The sequence below is a fragment of the Nelumbo lutea genome, chromosome 1, assembly GCF_056320005.1.
Source record: "Nelumbo lutea isolate HS-2025 chromosome 1, American lotus-T2T, whole genome shotgun sequence".
Classification (NCBI taxonomy): domain Eukaryota; kingdom Viridiplantae; phylum Streptophyta; class Magnoliopsida; order Proteales; family Nelumbonaceae; genus Nelumbo; species Nelumbo lutea.
In genome coordinates this window covers 179,478,167-179,496,847 of record NC_142684.1, presented here as the reverse complement: position 1 = coordinate 179,496,847, position 18,681 = coordinate 179,478,167, and the positions used below count along the sequence as shown (strand labels likewise).

Below are 18,681 nucleotides of genomic sequence, written 5' to 3'. Positions count from 1 at the left end.
CTATGGGCCGGGCTTGAATCTCTCACACGTGATGTCCCTGATAAAATATGGTTAAAAAGCTTAACTAATTAATGGAGTTTAGTTTTCTCGATTAGTGTTACAGGAACTAGTTTAATGAATGTTTGACTAGAAACTATCTCACTACAATATCGTTATTAACAATCTAACTCTCCTGTACCAACCATTTCGTGAGTTGCTCCCAAGATCCCACCAATAAATAGTATTTCAATTGTCGTTTTATTTATTCAGTCTATGTGATCACCCATAATGACTAAGGATTATTAAATGTATTCAAAATAAAGCTTTTTCAACAAGTGGGTGCATTAATTAATATAAAGTATTCAAACAATTTGTTGCCTTTTTTTTGTCTGTTGAAAGAATGCTATTCAACTAAAGAATTTGTGAGTTGAAATAGGAAAAATATAAGCAATGCGATTTCCTGTACAAGAAGTGCAAGAGAGCATAGGATTCAATCTCAGTACTTGTCAATGGCTCTCCTTCTCAGGTTTTTGTTCTAGTGGGTTAGGTATGGGTGTTCCCTTTCCCCTTTTCTATTTCTATTTGTCATCTCACTTAATGTTTGTTGATGATCTCTTAATTTTTGGCCGAGCCAAACAAGATGAATTTTAAGAGATAGATGATATATTAGATTCTTATTACATGTCAGTTTGGAAAGAATACAAATATAAATATGTACAACGCAAGTACATCATCGTACCAATGATAGTACCAGTCATGATAATATCATCATCAAGAAATGTTCCCAATATAAGACGGAGATGTACTGTGGGGCATTCCTACATGTGCATTAGATATTCTCATTGATTGTATAGGCTTTTACACAAAGTGTGGCAAGGACACCCAATTGTCATGGTGTTGACATTTTGTGAGGGGTATATTAGTCTATGCACATATATGTAGTTATGGTCCTTAGCATGCATTTACACATACCGACAGTCGATAGACATTATTGTATAATCGGATCGAATCGTCACAAATCCGAATTCGATCCAATTATTAATGGATTATATTTTATGATTCGATTTGATTTATGAAATTGACTGAATATTCGAATTCGGCTCAAATGAATCGGACAACGGGTTGAATCGGAAATCGGAATGATATCTGGTTCATTTGCAGCCCTAAGCCCATGGTTGACGCTAACCCGCACCGAACCCGACCTTAAACATTAATGGGTCTCTCCGGATGCAGTGTGCTCAATACGCTCGCGGCGTACAATCTCAATGTTGGGGGGAGACTGAGAGCGCGAAAACGGTCACAGAAACTTTTTTTGAATTCTCTCTGCCTCTGGTCTGTACTGCGTTTCTCAAAATCGTGTTCTAGACGACGGCAGAAGCTCGAAGGGCGAGTCTTTTCCTCTCTCCTGAACCGCTTCTCTGCAAAATCTGGGGTTTTTTTCCGGAGTCCTAAATTTTCCTTTCCGTGGTTAATTTTCACAGCTTGTGGTACATAGTTAGGGTCTAGGGTTTCAGATGTGGGCGAGATAGCAGGAATGGAGCTTTTCTCCTGGTTTGTATAAGATGAATGTCGATAGAGAAGAACATGCTGGTGAAAGCAGTGGTGGCAGATTTCACATTTTGCAGCCGCTTCGGGACCTTGAATCCAATTGGGCTGTCGACCTCGCCAAGAACCTCGAGGAATATCTCTTGAAGATTTGCGCCGGTGAGGTCGCCGGGGAAGATGACAGCCATCTTTCCGTGAATTTTGCTGAAGGTTCGTTCCCGCGCCAATTTCTTTTTATTTTTAAATGCTGTTAATAATTTTGTTTTTTGTTTTCTGATGGAGCTGTTGTTTGTTTATTTTTCTTCAACACGCAGCTGCTCTGTTGCTTCAAGGGTCCATTCAGGTGTACAGCCGGAAGGTGGAATATCTTTATTCTTTAGTTCTGCATGCCTTGGAGTTCATTTCTCAGAAGAGGTTCGAGTTCCACTATTATTCATTTTTTTTTTTCTTAATTGTTTTCTCAACTCGAGGTATACTGGTTGGAGACCCTTAATTAAAGTATGATTTTACACAAGAACAAAAGGGATTTTAGACCTAGAAGCCCATAATTTGAACTGTCGAATGTCTCTATAGAGACATAACATACAATTTAAACTGCTTTGTCAATTATCTTGCACAGATGGCCAAGTAGTCCATATAGTCATTTGAGCTTTTAGTTATCTTGCAGATTTGATAAACACAGATTGCTCGAGTTTACAAGAAACTTTTACCATGAGGGTGTTCATAAATTTAGATAATCGTTTACCCAGGAATAAAAGGCAGAAAATGAAACCTGGCATAAATTAACATGAAAATATCTCTATAATTGACAAATGCAGATAAAAAATGGTCTTAATGAGCATCCTGGAATGATTTGAAACATCAAATAACTTGCATTAACTAGAATAAACCTTGGTATTTTATCCGGAGGTATGGCACCGGGGGGGGGGGGGTTGCTTTGATATATTTAGAATTCTTTTTTTGTTGTCAATGAAGAAAAGCTTCTAACTATGGTAAATTGAGAGTTCTGAGTTTTGTTGGGTTGCATCATACTAGTTAGGGTTGTGGCACTAAAGGAGAACAAAGACCTTTCAATGTGGATAGGAGTTACTATCTAAAGCTAAGCATTAGTTATTTGAGCCTTAACCTGAAGATGAAGAGAGACAGTCCTAGGTTTGTCCCTCTTCCTTCAGCTTAAATCTGAGAGGTCAAAACATGCCTAATTTGCTTGATCAGGATGTTAGTCCAGGTTATGCCAGAGAATCAGTTGAGCAAATTATATCCCATTCGAGGCCAATTGCAAGATTTTCTATTCTTAAGTTTTTAAATACTTTTGAATTAGAGCTCTATTGTTTTAAGATATAATTTGAGCAGGTATTGGCTTTGGAAGGTGTTTTCTTTTTGAAGATTTGGTTCTACTTTTACCAGACTAATGGGTTAAAAAGTTTACTTTTAGAGGGTTTTAGGAAAACTTTAGGAATTAGCAAGTCCAAGTCATGGTTTCTAACTTTATTTTTTGGATGTTAAGAAATGTTTCCATATATAATCTATGGAAGAGTTTAATTGAGAATTGATTGAAGTTTCACCTCATTATTTGGTGTTTTGTTCAATAAACTTTCTTCTTTGCTGTGATTCCATTGAGCTTTCGTATCAAGCTCATTGTGAATTGTGACTTCATACATGATTCTAGATCAGAGGTGTGGCTCCTCTAATTTCCTTATTCTTTCTTTTTTTTTTTTTAATTCCATTCTTTTATTTTCTCTATAATTTGTCTGTAATTTTATTATCCCAAGGCTGTTTATCATCATTGTGTGGCTGAAATTGTTATCTAATGGGTTTGGATTTATAATGGGATTTAGGTTTTTCTAATAGAAGATTTAGGAAGAGAATAGTGGGATGGGATTGATTTTTTCCTCTACTACCTTTGTGGGTCTCCTAGCATTGAAATCAACAGTCAACACCAGTTCAAGGGCTTAATTGGAGTGGTTAAGAAGAACTACTCCTGATAACAAACTAAACACTTCATGTGACTAAACAAAATAAACTGGGTTACATGGAAAAAGTCCTTTAGAGTGTTTAAAGTCAATTAATAGTTGAATGTGTTTCTTTTGTTTTTTGTTTCTTTTATTTTAGGAAGCAAAGATATTTGCCACTTAACTTTGTGTTGTATCAATTCATCAAAAAACTTTGTGTTGTATCAGTCCAACTATAGTCGTGTTCTTTAGGTGCCCTTTAGGCGTTCTTTATTGTTGATTTCAAGTATACCAAGTTAAAAAATTATTTATGGCCAGCTAGGCAGTATGCACATGAAGAAGAGTGTTGGGCAGTCAAGAAACACGTCCAAAAAATGAGTGTGGCAGAAATGCATATGCTTAGATAAATGAGTGGAAAAACTGGATAGGGTCAGAAATGATGTCACTCCAAGGAACCTAGGAGTAGCTCCAATAGGTGATAAAAAGAGAGAAAGAAGACTAAAATGGTTGGTCATGTGCATAGAAGACCTTTGACAGCATCCATAAGAAGAAGTGACTGTTGCAAATTGAAGGGGCTAGAAGAAGAGGTAGTGATAGACCAAGAAGGACATGGGTTGAAGTAGTAAGAAATGATTTAAGTGCTAATAATTTAACAATGGATTGTGGATATGACATTAAACAAAACAGAATGGTGAAACAGGATTCATGTACCAGCCCCATATAGTTGGGATAAGGCTTGGATGACGACGACGAAGATGGTGATATAAATAGTTGTTAATGTCATGTTTTGGAGATGAATGGATGAAATTGTATTTTTTTTTTTACTGCTGCGGTCTGTGAGCTTGAGTTGTCTCATGCAACAATATTTGGGAATGATTCCTAGACCCTAAAGGTGATTGCCAGGAACTCTAGCATGATTCTTGGGGTTATTTATTTCTGGAAGTTTGTTGATTGGTGCTGTTTGGAATTGGAAATGGGATTGATCTCCACAGGACTGATTTTTCATTGCAATGATGTACACAACAGAATTCTTCTTATTCTGTTTAATTTTTTAGACATGCAATTTCTTTCTCTTTAAATTAGGGTTGTCAGTAACCAATCAGAAGCCCTAATTGCCAACAGAAAACCAGAAGCAATTGAACTTATTTGATCACCTTCTCAAATTATCCTATTTAATTGTTATTTTCATTTTATCTCCATGGCATCCATATCAATTTAGAGAGGGTTCTGCTTATTTTTGCATCAATTTGGGACCTGATGACCTAATTCCCTTTGCCATCTTGCTTCTAACAGTTGTGTGTTGTATTTTATGACTATAACCTTATCTGGCAATTCTCATCTCTCCTACTTCTGATTTCTTTATATAGATATTTTTTAGTTGTCAAGGCATCACCTAGGTGACTAAGCGCTTGCCAAGGTGACAAAAATTACAAGACGGGCACCTTATATAATATCATTTATATTGCTTTATCTTATTCATTTGTGTTAATACATTTTATTATATACTATGTATATCATTTATACTTTGTTTTAATGTTTTACTATTGAAATTTAAAAGATTGAAGGGTTTTGTGGAGAGAAAAATGTAGAAAGAAGAAAAAATAATAGTAGTGTTTTTTTCCTATTTATTGTATAAAGTTAATAGCCTTCTTTAGCTACTAATTGATATGAAATTTCTCTATCAAATACTTATTATAGTAGTATTATTTTTGAAAATAATGAAATTAATATATGTAAAAGATTTTTGTCTTTTAGATATGTTGATTTGCCACATTTTTATAGGAAATGTAATGCTCTTAATAAAGAGAATTGTTATTTTTTTCAATTAATATACTTGCTGAATGGCATATAAAATTGGGGAACTAGACAAAAGTTAGTTCTTTATATTATAGAATTCTTATTTCCTAGGCAACTATGTGCCCTGGTGTTGCCCAAAATCACCTAGACACCTTGAAAACTGTCTTACAATTCTCAGATAAATAACTATCCTTTCTGGTCTTTCTATCATTGATCTCAAGTTAGCTACATGCCTGCATCTTTTTTGTTTCTTATAATTATGCAATGCTTTATTCATCAAAAAAATAATAATAATTATGCAATGCTATGCTCCATACAATTTGATGGTGGGAACATCCTATTCCTTTCATTTATGAGGTCAACTAATGATCTAAACTGTCTCACTGGCTGGTAGTGGGATTGTACTGGGACTTACTGTGTGATATTTTCTAAGGGTGTTGGCCATTTTGTTTTAAGCTTTGCACCTTTTGTTTTAATTAACAAATTATCATCTATAAAATTTCCTATCATTGAACTATCTTCATAAGGGATCTTCATCATTAATATTTATTTATGTGCTTATGTCATATTTGCTAGAACTCAGAAATAATACTTTTATTTGTGCAAATCTTGGTTGAATACTGTCTGATTTCCTCTGTCTCTTAACTATAGGACTTTATCCCCTAAAATATGATTCTTTATTATGCTGGACAGACAACAGAATAATCCAGAAGAGACTTCGGTTCAGGCTGAAGGAAGCAATCACCATGAAGTTGCTGATGAGGAGAATGAATTATTTCTCGGTTTAGATGATGTTCCTGGTAAGTTCATTTGGAACTATCTATGTCATCACAATGTTAAAAGTTGTTTGCTGATATATGTTAATGTTGGCAGTGGAATCTAAGAACTGCCTCGATGGTGGACTCAGTAAAGATAATATTCTGGATAACTACGCAAAGCCCCCTGCAAATTTGGTTGTTCTGGAAGGGGATTGTTTAGATACAAGTGGTGATTCTGGGGAATTAGAATCATATCTGGTACTGCAATGATATTTGTCAGCTTATTTCTGCATTGTTTCCCTTTATTATTCAGCTTGTTGACTGGATCATATTAATGTTGCAGCTGGCCACCACTGATCTATACCAGGATTTTCTTCTGTTAGATCCATGTGATGCTGCATCAATAAATGATTTTTTAAAGGGAGATAAGGCTAATATAGAAAACAATGTTGCTCAAAAGGGCAGCTCTTTGAGGTCTAAGACTCGCAAAAATTTCCAATCCCCAACAAGAAGGTCTGGAGGAACTGTGCATAAATCACCCTTTGGACAGAGTCAGGATGTTAATATTAATCGAACTCCTTTGGCTAATTGTAACTTTGAAACCAATGATAATTATATCTGGCCAGATCCTCCTACCTGTAATGTTCCTGAGAATGACTACCATGGAGATGAAATGGATGCTGGATTTTCGGAGCCTCAGAATGATTCTGATGGCTTGGATGATGATGATGATGATGATGATGATCCATGGAAGCCTTTGAATCCCCATGAGCCTGGGAATTTGAAAGTAAAACCTTTTAGAAAATGTTAGTATAAAACTTTTGTTTTGCTTGGTTATTGTTTTCTAATTTCCATTTTATGCACTGATTTTATTACCTTGATTCTCATTTGCTTTCTTTCAAGCAGTAAAAGTTCTGAAAAGGCAGGACATAAGTTCTACTCAGAAAATGCCTCTGGCTACACAATTTCCTTTAGCAAGACTCCGTGGGACCATAAGTCCAGAATTTTTGGAGATGTGGGAGGCAAAACTCCATGTCTGTGAAAAGCTGTGGAAGTCTCAGTCACCTCCACCTTATGAAAAGGTCAATTTGCAATGATTTTATTGCCTTACATTTTCTATCCAACTTAAGGTTGTTAAATTACATGTGTTTGGGTTCCAGCTACGACAATCACTTGTTCTTGGAGGTCATGAAAGCTGCAATGGTTTTAGTAATGCTGAAGATGAAAACGAGGATATTGACCATGATTGCAACCCTGATTTTGATCAAGCTGATGTTGACATACCAGAGAGTACTTGCATGGATTCAGAACCTCCATTCTGTGACATGGTTAGCATTTGTTGCACACCAATAAAAATTGCATTTACATTTTCAGTTGCATTACTTGCTTATCTGAACTGTTTGCAGCATGGGGATGATGTTCGTTTTGATAACAATGAAGCTTTTGAGCACGAAGATCCAAATTCTCATGCAAATCTAGAAGATCTTTGCCGTTTACACCTGGTAGAGATACACTTTCTCTAAATACATTCTGCATCTGCATCACTGTAGTAGTAATTTCTTTTTTTTTTTAGTTACTGATAAATCATATAACAGCAATTTCTTAAACTGCATCAATTTTGTTTTAACAGGCAATTCATCTCTTGCTTTTCATTTTATTCTAAAATGACAATTTAATTATGGGTTATACTTAGTTGATGGAAGCTTGTGAATTTCAGGATTCTCATAACCATGGGAAGCTTGGCCAAGATTGATTGTCTAGTCATAGCCTAGCTAATGGTTTGGGCATAGTGTAGAGTTAACTCGATACGTCATCTACCCATTTACTATGACTTGTACTTTGCTGATTTTTTAGTAATAGTGATGGGAGTGCTTGGTTATGTGTTGGTTTGAATAACTTCTAGATCATAATGTGGCATATATATTTTCAAGTAACACTTTACTTGACCTGAGCTCAGCTTAGAAAATGCCTAATTGGTTCAATGCTAATCCAAGGTAACTTTTATGTCAAGACCTGATTTTTTTTTCTTCTTTTTTTTTTTAAATGTCACCAAGGTCAAGACCCGCAACAATTGTGACCACCATTGGGTATGGCCCTTTTGAAATGCTACATTGGTGAACCACCACTGATGTTAATTAGCTTCAATGGGTGAACATATTATATCTAGATTTGTCATTGTTGGGGAATTTGTTACTCATTGTTGAGAAGGATCCAAGTTCCAAGCAGGGTTCTAAGTATCAATACACCCTGATATGCTGGAAGGGGTGTATTGGTACTTTGCACCTAACATTCATCGTTTTCTTTAATAGGTCAGGGGTAGATCTTAGGCCTGCCTACCCCCTGAAATGGGTCAAAAGGCCAAATACCATGTATTTCTTTGTATCCATGACCCACACTCACCGATATGATACGATATGCTAGATATGGGGCGTATCATGTTGAAACTTTAAACCTTGGTTCCAAGTATCTTGTGCAATACCACCGGTATTTTTCTGGTCTTTGTTCTTATTTTTTTCTTCATTAGAGTTGTGCTTGGTATATAACCAATCTTTCCTTATTTTCCCTTTATTTTAACAGGATGCTCTCCTTGTTAGCATAGCTGAAACTGAGAAGCAGACTGAATTGGCTACTAGGGTTTCCACATGGAAACAGCGAATTGAACACACATTGGAGGAGCAAGTAATTTCTAGCAGTTTTCTTGCTTTCTTGCAATTTTTATCCAATGATCATTTTATCTCAGTTTCTTATTTTTCTATTAGTCTCAATTGGTTGGAACTTATTTAAACAGGATGCCCGCCCTTCATTTGATATTCATGAATATGGTGGGAGAGTTCTGGAGAAACTATCCATGGAAGCAGATTGTCGAGGTTCCATGTCCTTTGCAGATATTGTTGGTGGCCAAGAAAAGCATGATGTTGCTAGGACTTTCTCTGCTCTTCTACAACTGGTGAGTGGTGATTCTCTTTGTTATTTGTTAATGGTTGAAAATACATCCTTTACTTTGAATTACAAGGCTTGTCATACAATTTTGGGGACTGAAACTGTACATTTCGGCACTTTTCAACTAGATATCTCTATCAAGCCAATTCAGGTGATGATAATAATTTCCCTTGATTCTTTTTTTCTGAACAGTCAGAAATGTCTAGAATGGATGGCCTTTCATTTAGGTCACTCGGGTTGATATTGGAGGATTATGTGCCTTTGTGACCTATCCTTGCCCTTCTTGTGTAATAATCACACTGTTTAGAGACCTAATGTTGACAATTTAGATTTTCTGAAATGATTTTAACTTTATTTTATCAATGCTTCTATCCATTTAAATTTTACATTATTATTATTTTTCAGGTGAACAATGGGAATGTTGATCTTGATAGAGGTAACCCAAACAATGAATCTATATGCTACTCGGCCGTAAATCCCTTTTCTGTGAGGCTCCTTAGTCACGAGAAGAGACAGGAGGAGGTGCAGCTCCGATCATTGAAGAAGAGAGTGAAATCTCCTCCAAGTAAAAGGTGCACCAAAGGTGATGGGAAGAAACCTGTTGGAGAACACTCAAACAGGAGCTCTGTAGGACTTGGAAAGGTTGGTGGAATTAGATGCACCCCTGAAGGCAAGAGAAGACGTAGATCTCGATTAATTGAACCAGTTGACTTATCTGCAGGATAACACAAAATTGGTTATTCCTTGTAACTCTGCTGGCTCAGTCCGTGAATATTTTACTAACCCCTGTAGATTGGCAGCCTGTATCTGTATTTATTGAATTATGACGATGACTTAGGTTTTGGTAGATGCCCATTGTATCGTAGCTGTAGGCCTTGGCAACATGTTTTAACCAATATCAATGTACTTTGACCCAGACATACAATATTCTGTGTGGAAAGAAATGCCACTCACTGCCAATTTTAACATGTTTCCGACATTTCAATTGCTTTACAACTTAAACAAGCGGAGGGGCCATGCTTCGCAGGGGCTGGATATTTCGGCCTGGGTGTAGGCAATCGGTTCGTTTTACCCCAACCCTGGTCTTAGGCCAAAAATCGTTGAATCAGTCAACGATCCATTGATCTGGGTGGTTGAACCGTCGACCTGTTGATTCGTTCAATATTTTTTGGCCTTTTTTTATTTCTTTAATTGGGAACCATCTAGGCAATCAGTTTCGTTTTATCTCAATCTTGGTCCTTGGCCAAAAACCATTGAATCAGTTAATGACCCGTTAGGCGGTCGAACTGTTGACTTGTTGACTTGTTCAATGGTTTTTGGCCTTTTTTTATTTTTTTTAATTTTTGTTATCAGAACGGGCTATCTATTTGAACTAGACGGTTGAACTGTTGACTCGAAAACCGGTGGCCAAAACGGTTCTATTTTCAGATTGTATAAGTCACGCTTGAATGACATAACATGTATTATACTACTTAATGGACTTTCACACACTCAATCTTTTGCTAGTAATTATTGTTGTCAGAACGGGTCATCCGTTCGAACTGGACGATCGAACCGTTATTTTTTTATTTTTTTAATTGGGAATCATCTAGGCAACCAGTTCTGTTTTACCCCAATCCCGGTCCCTCGCAAAAAACCGTTGAATCGGTCAACAACCCATTGACTTGAGCAGTTGAATTGTTGACCCGCTGTTCAATGTTTTTTGGCTGTTTTTTTTTTGTTTGTAATTTTTGTTGTCAGAATGTATCGTCCATTCAAATTGGATGGTTGAACTGTCAACCCAAAAACCGGTGACCAAAGTTGGTTCCGTTTTCGAGTCGTATGAGTCACACGTTTGAATGACATAACACATATGATACTGTTTAATGGACCTCACACACCCAATTTTTTGCTTGTAATTTTTGTTATTAATGGGCCATCCGTTCAAACCGGATGGTCGAACCGTTGACCCAAAAACTTGTGGCCAAAACGGTTCCTTAATTTTTTGATAAATAATCATAATTTACCTAAAAAGTTATATTTAAGTTGATTTTAATAATCTTTTTTTTTATCAATTTGTTGATCAACTATACACAAGGTAACACGAATAATCAATTATACACAAGGTAACACGTGGCAAAAGGGGAGACCACCCCTTTCGTATTAATAAATACTAGCGAAAACCCACGCATCCATCTGAAAGATTTAATAATTTTATTTTTTATTTAATGTTGATTTATAAAAAAATAATTATTGTTAATTGAATATGAACAAATATATTTTAATAAATTTAGTTTTATTAATAATTTGTAGTAAATTTAATCATTTTTATTATTTTTTTATTTTTAAATAGCTTTTGATCAACTTTAAATAAATAAAAATAATTATATAAGCTAACATTTTTATTAATTCCACTAATAATTAACAATTATATAGGAATGACAACGGGGTGGGTTCAAGGCAAGGCACCCCATTCCTTTCCTTGCCCCATAGTCAAGACACTCTACCCCATCCCGCCCTGTCCCTAAGGGTGTTAATTAGATTGGATTTGGTCCAATTCGATCCAGTCCAATGCGAGTCCATTATAAATGGACTAGGTCCAATTCAATGTCTAGACCATCCAATATGTTCTAATTCATTTTGATTTAGATTGGTTTCAATCCAAACCCTGTCCATTGACACATATATTCTTATCTTATATCAATGGACAAGATATTGGCTTAATCCAACCCAATCTAATACAAATTTGTTATGGATGGACCAGGTCCACTCCAATCTAATAAATATTTTGGACCGGATTGGTCCAATCCAATATGTCTTGTTGGTCCATCCAATCCATTCAAATTGATTTTGGACTAAACGGGGTCCAATCCAAAACCGGTCCATTGACACCCTTACCCGTCCCCAGTGTCACATGGGTTCAGGACAAGGTAACCACTCCTCAATGTCGAGCGAGTTCAGGAGAAAGGCACCCCACTCCTCATCAAGGATGGCGAATCTCGAATTTCCCTGCCCTATCCCCAGTATTGGGTGGGTTCAAGTAAAGGTGTAAATTGGGTCATGCTAGGTCAACACAACACGCCCCGCATGCGGCCCGCACAAAGTGTGAGTTGTGTTGTGCTAGCCCACGAGGCGTGTGCCATGTCGTGCCATGGGGGGTCGCATGTGACCTACATTTGGGGGATCGGTTCAGCACGGGCCCATGCTATGCTATAGGTCAGGTAGGTTCATAGGTCGAGCCTTGGGCCAGGCCATGCTGCACACCAATCCAAGCTCAAGGCAAGGCACCCACTCCCCATCCAAGGTTTTTAAAATTGGACAAGATAGGGAACTGTTTTGGGTCGAACGGTCTGGCTGTTCGGTCTGAATGGATTACCCACTCTAACAAAAAAAAAAGTTAGAAAAACAAAAAAAGGCAAAAAATTGTTGTCCGGTTGATGGTTCGACTGCCTAGGTCAACAATTCGCTTACCAAATAAACAATTTTTGGACAAAAAACGGTTTTGAGGTGAAACGGTGCCAGTTCCCAATTTTTTCGGTCTAACCATCTTGTTTGATCCATTTTTGAAAACACTATCCCTGTCAACCTAATATTCAATTTGATGATAGAAATGGTCAAAAGGATATATTGAGTATCAACCACATGGTAAATTTTTAAAAGTACACTAAATTGTCTTTAATATTAAAAAATGTAATTTTATGAAAGTTTTGGAAAATGTATTGTACTTGTGTTATTTTGAAAATTTATTCAAATTATTTAATTTTTTATTAAATAATTTATTTTCTTTATAATGGTTTACTTATAGAATTATCCTAATTTATCTTATAATTTCTAATATAAACTAACCAGTAACTTCCTTTTTCCAACATTATACTAATTTATCTTAATAATTTGTATAATTATTTGTTCAAATTATAGTTTTCCATTTCCCATAGTCATTCATCTTTAACAATTTTCAATAATTTGCAATGAAAATTACATAAATTTTCAACGTTTTTCCATAATCTATCAAATGTAATAAAATTTCCTAAAATTTCCAAAATATTCTAATAATTTTCAATAATTATTTAATACATTTTAAATAAACTTTCAAATACTTTATATCTTTTCATTTCAAAAATGTTATTTTACGAATATGTAGTTTTATGATTTTTTTTGAAAAATTAATTACATTTGTGTAACTATGGGGATTTATTGAAAATTTTTTAAATTGTTATTGAATATATATATTTTTATTCGGTAGTTTACTAACAAAATTGACTAATTTATCTTTTATTTTTCAATATAAATTAATTAATAATTTCATTTTCTAACATTATAATATTTTGTTCCCCCATTTGTATTTGGTTATTAATTATAATAATAACAATAACTAAAATTTTATACTTTTTGATAATTGTTAAATATAATTCTCTATTTTATAGAAATTAGTCAAAGAGTTTTCAATTTCTATTAAATGTTGCTAATGAGTTATTTAATAAAAATATTTATTAATTTTTGCTAATTTACTAACCATACTAATAAGAATATTTAATATTTGGTAATTTACTAACTATATTTACTAATTTTTGGTAATAACACTATTTAATATTCATTGAATATGGGTGGGATTAAATAATAACCATTTTTAACTATTTATCAATTAATATGAATATTTTAAATAAGGGAGAACGAATATAGATTAGGGGATGCATTTTAGGAATTAATTAAGGAGTGGGGTAACATGATACTTTCTTATTGGTTTAAATGAGATACCTTAGGAGAGAGATTAAAAGAATATTTTTAGGTAGTTAGGTGATGATGAAGGAAGATTTGGCCCGACCTCTCTATTATGAGACACGTGGCAGAAACGACAGCTCGGCAAAAGGGGCCAAGCCTAGGCGGGAACAAGGGGACACACTTCGCCGAACTGACCCACCTTGTAACAGCTCAGGATACACTTCGCCGAACTGCCACCTTGTAACAGCTCGGGATAGACTTCGCCGAACTGCCACCTTGTAACAGCTCGGGATACACTTCGCCGAACTACCACCTTGTAACAGCTCGGGATACACTTCGCCGAACTAACCTTGTAACAGCTCGGGATACACTTCGCCGAACTGACCCACCTTGTAACAGCTCGGGATACACTTCGTCGAACTGACCCACCTTGTAACAGCTCGGGATACACTTCGCTGAACTGACCCACCTTGTAACAGTTCGGGATACCTCCGAGCTCAAGACCACCTCGCTCAGCACTTCGCATCATCTTCTGGGCACCAAAGCCAAACAAGTCATACCATGCCTGACACTAGGGAAGTCCGTGCTCGAGGGCGCCACGCCTGACTGACTTGGGATCTGACGTTTGGCAGCAGCACTCTAAACGACCACCTGCCACCGCCACTGACGCCGCCATCTCCAGTTAGACGGTTAGGCAGTGACGGTTCTTTCTCAGCAGAAAGGACGACGGCCGAATTGACAAGCGCAAGGGTAATCATACCCGATCTGACAAGGGCCTCGGGACGAGTACACGAAGTGACTATATGAGCCCCCTGCCCCCCGACAACAGAGGTATGAAAACTTTGCGCTATCTGGTATTACCTTGCTTTTGAAGGATTCTAACTTGAGCTTCGGAGCCTCTACACCGGGTTCCCCCCCCCGGAGCTTTCCCATCTCCTTCGTTTCAGGTTCCCTGCTACCCCGTTCGGAAGCAAGGCAGCGGACAGCTAAGACCAGCCGGATCACGCTCCACCCATTGGCGTCGTCTGTGGGAAACGCTTCAAAAAGCCTCACTCCAAACTTCGATACCCCCTTTTTTCTTCAAAAAACCCAACACTCATGGCCTCCTCCAGCAACACCGGACGTGGCACGGAGACAAACGCCACCGGGGAGCAATTTCAAGTCCCCGTAGTGTACGTTGGACAGTTCACCATCCCCCTTTCGGCGGATGGGATCCCCATCTTGAGCACGCCACAAACAGTGGCACCCGTAAACCCTCCTACCACAAGCGTCCCCTTTCCTCTCCCCATTGAGACAACTTTCACTGAACCAACTGTCGTCCCCCTGGCAGCTAGCCAAAACCGATTGGAGGACCTGATGCAGTGCATGCGAGCAATGCAAGCCCAAATGCAACAATTCCAGCAACACCAGCTTCACCAGCACCAAGTGCTGCACAACATCTCCTAGTATCACTATCAACAACAGTTCCCCCAACTGCCACTGAACCAACCACTACTTCCACCTCGCCACCCCGCTCCGAGGCCGGTCAAGGCCTCCCCGCAAGATGGGCGCCCCCGCCAGGCGAAGGCCTCCCGGCCCCAGAACCACCCCAACAGCCAGGCCTCGTCCCCAGGCCGAAGAGAGAAAAATGTCATCCCCGCCTCGCAACCCGCAGGCGGGTCGGGAACCTCGCCCGCGAGGTTGGCACCCCAGTGCTCCCAGCCCGAACTCCCGCTCACCGAAAACCGATTCAGCGCCCTAGCGGCAGACTACCAGCAATCCGGGCCCATCGAGCTCGGTAACACGGAGGCCAGCAGCGCCAGCACAAGGCCCGCTCAACGGCGAAGGCGCCGGCGAAGTCGCCAAACCGCCACCCGCGCCTTGTCGGAATTCAGAGGCAAAGACACGAGCTCGTATGACGTAGGGGCTGCCCCGACTCTCTCCGTTCCTTCCCCCCTCGCATCGGAACTCCTAGCGGTCCCCTTACCCAGAGACTTCAAGCTCCCACCTCTGGACAAGTACGACGGGTCCTTCGACCCCAACGACCACGTTGACGCCTTTCAGTCGCAAATGCACCTCGCCAGGGCTAGCGAATCGTGCATGTGCGTGGCCTTTACCACCACCCTTAGGGGGGTAGCCCGCACTTGGTACAGGAACCTGGCCCCCGGGTCGATAAAGTGCTGGGCCCAGTTCGTGCAAGTCTTCACCACACACTTCGTCACCAGCCGACGGTGCCCCATAACAGAGGAAAGCATCTTCGGAGTGGTCCAAAGAGAAGGAGAATCTATTCGGGGCTATATCAAGCGGTTCAACGAAGCATGCTTGCAAATACCGCGGTTGGACCCCGCAGTGCAGCTCGCGGCGGCCAAAAGAGGGGTGACACACAAAGAGTTCAAATGGCACATGGTGGCCAACCAGCCCGCGACCGCGGTCGAATTCCTCAAACTCGCGGATAAGTTGAAGAGGACAGAGGAAGAAATCAACCAACAAACCGAAGGTGGGAACGAGAAAAGAAAGAGAGAAGGCAAGCTCTCCCACCCGGTGAATAGAAAAAACCCGACCCGGGAGCCGAAGCCGAACCAGTCCTTCCGGGCCCCCCTAACAGTTCGGACGGACTACACGCCGTTAAACACGAGGCGGACAGAGATCTTAATGACGATCAAAAACGCTCCGTACGTTAAGTGGCCACCTCACCTAAAAGGAAATCCGAACGAGAGAAACAAGAATTTGTATTGTAGTTTCCATAGAGACCATGGTCATAGCACCGAACAGTGTAATAACCTCCGGGACGAGATAGAGGGACTCATCCGTCGCGGATACTTGAGAAACTTTGTACAGCACAGCAATAACAATAAAGCATGTCGGCAAAGGGAGCATGAAAATGATGCCCCCAAGTCTAGCAACAGACCTGCCGAACCGTTGCAGAAGCAGCCTCCGGAAGAGAGGCCAGTACGGGGAACCATCCATGTAATAGTGGGAGGTTCGGTGGTAGCGGGGTGTACCTCGGCAGCAGCCCAGACTTCAGTTCGCGAAGCGGCCCTCGAAGAAAGGAACCCCCCAAAGAGACCAAAGACCGAAGAACCAATCTTTTTCACGGAGGACGATGCACGAGGAGTCCACTACCCCCATGATGACGCGCTTGTCATTAAGCTAAGGATCAGCGACTTCGAGGTCAGGCGCGTACTCGTAGATTCGGGTAGCTCAGCGGACATCCTCTTCAAATCAGCATTTGACCAGCTGCAGTTAAAGAGGAGCGAGCTGAAGCCCGCGAACACTCCCCTGGTAGGTTTCAGCGGAGAGGAAGTCAAGCCCCTCGGAAAAGTAACTGTCCTTGTGGAAGTCGGCACATGGCCTTGTGCGGTCAGACTCAACCATGATTTCCTAGTAGTCGCGACCCCCTCCCCATACAATGCCATAATTGGGCGGCCGGTCACGCATATCCTACGGGCGGCGGTCTCCACCTACTATTTGGCCATGAAGTTCCCTACGGACTTCGGTATAGGGGTAGCGCGGGGTGACCAGCTCGAGTCCCGCAAGTGCTACGTTGCCGCCCTAAAGGGAAAAACCAAGGCGGCCAACGACCTCGAATTGGAGCGGCCGGCGGAGCAAGGTGAGAAGCGAGCTTCGCCCACGGAGGAAACAGTCGCAATCCCGACTTTAGCTACGGACCCAGCTCGCACACTAAGCATCGGAGCTTCCATCGAAGACCCCCTACGAGCCGAACTGGTGAGTTTTTACTTCAAAATTTAGATATTTTTGCCTGGTCCGCGGCCGACATGCCCGGCATTAGCCCCAGACTGATAACTCACAAACTTAATACTGACCCTGTAGTTAGACCCGTTAGACAGAAGAAACACAACTTAGCCCCAGAATGCTGGAGAGCGGTCGACGAGGAGGTTGAGAAGCTCCTCGCAGCAAACTTCATAAGGGAAGTCCACTACCCGAGCTGGGTGGCAAACCCGGTGTTGGTAAAAAAGGCAAGCGGCAAGTGGCACATGTGCGTCGACTATACCGACATGAACCGAGCTTGCCCGAAAGATTGCTTCCCCCTCCCCAGAATTGACCGCCTAGTGGACACGACCTCGGGAAACGAGTTGCTAAGCTTCCTGGACGCCTACTCGGGCTACAACCAAGTTAGGATGGACCCATCCGATGAGGAAAAAACCAGCTTCATAACTGAGTTCGGGAGCGGCCTTACCCCACCCGGTCTGAAAGGGCCATCCTTGTGCACTTCGCACGCCGAAGTAGTCCCGCTTCCAAGCCGGGACCTTATTAGGAAGATCGTGCAGAAGCTTGAAACCCTGGCGAGGAGAAAGGTAATACGCCCGTCTCCCCCCAGGAAGAGAACCCGCCTGTCTCTTGAGCATCAAGATAGAGGAGAATATCTCTAAGTCTAAGGGAAAGTTCTACTCGCAAAAAAGGGAAATTGTCCCCACTAGGTTTCGAATAGAGTTCAGATGAAGCTGGCCAATGGTGACACTGAAGTGGTTTATGACTTCGACGAGAAGGGGATGGAAAGGAAGTCGCAACCCTGCAGCAAGCTGCTCTCGAAAAATCACGATCTCGTCGGGACCGTGTTCCCAAGGAAAGCTACCCGAAGGAATAAAATATGTGTACCCCCCAGGAAGATTATAAGACAGAAGTATGGATTGAAGCCCCTCAGGCGTCATGGTCGAAGGGCCAAACCGGTCTAGCATCCGACCTCGGCGGGAGGTAGACGCCAAACTGCCCGAAGCGACTCGACCTACTGGTTCGTAGTCCTCAAACTCCACCTCAGGATCACTGAGGCAGTCTGGGGACACGGCTCGATTGGTGGATCCTACATCGGCCTAATCGAAGAATCGTCTGAGCTATCAAAGCTAGACATTGGGGAAAAGACGAATTCAAGAAAGTACTCACCGGAAGGTTTGAAGAAATGCCAAAGAACCGTGAACTGTATAACCAGCCTTGACGCGAGCTGGAAAAGACTTGGACGTGAGCTGAACGGTTGGACGCGAACTCAATAGACAAACCGCAGAAGTGACAACAACTGG

General features: G+C 40.4%; 1 protein-coding gene across 1 annotated transcript; it reads left to right on the top strand.

Annotated features, from left to right (window-relative positions):
* Positions 1–1,063: 1,063 nt before the first annotated feature.
* LOC148879527 (condensin-2 complex subunit H2-like) lies at positions 1,064–9,939 on the top strand. The gene is made up of 11 exons (XM_088961082.1): positions 1,064–1,734; positions 1,839–1,938; positions 5,967–6,073; positions 6,147–6,289; positions 6,375–6,837; positions 6,938–7,113; positions 7,192–7,359; positions 7,438–7,533; positions 8,609–8,710; positions 8,820–8,978; positions 9,377–9,939. The coding sequence occupies exons 1-11, from the start codon at positions 1,542–1,544 to the stop codon at positions 9,695–9,697; spliced, it is 2,028 nt and encodes a 675-aa protein (XP_088817208.1). The 5' UTR covers positions 1,064–1,541; the 3' UTR covers positions 9,698–9,939.
* Positions 9,940–18,681: the final 8,742 nt, after the last annotated feature.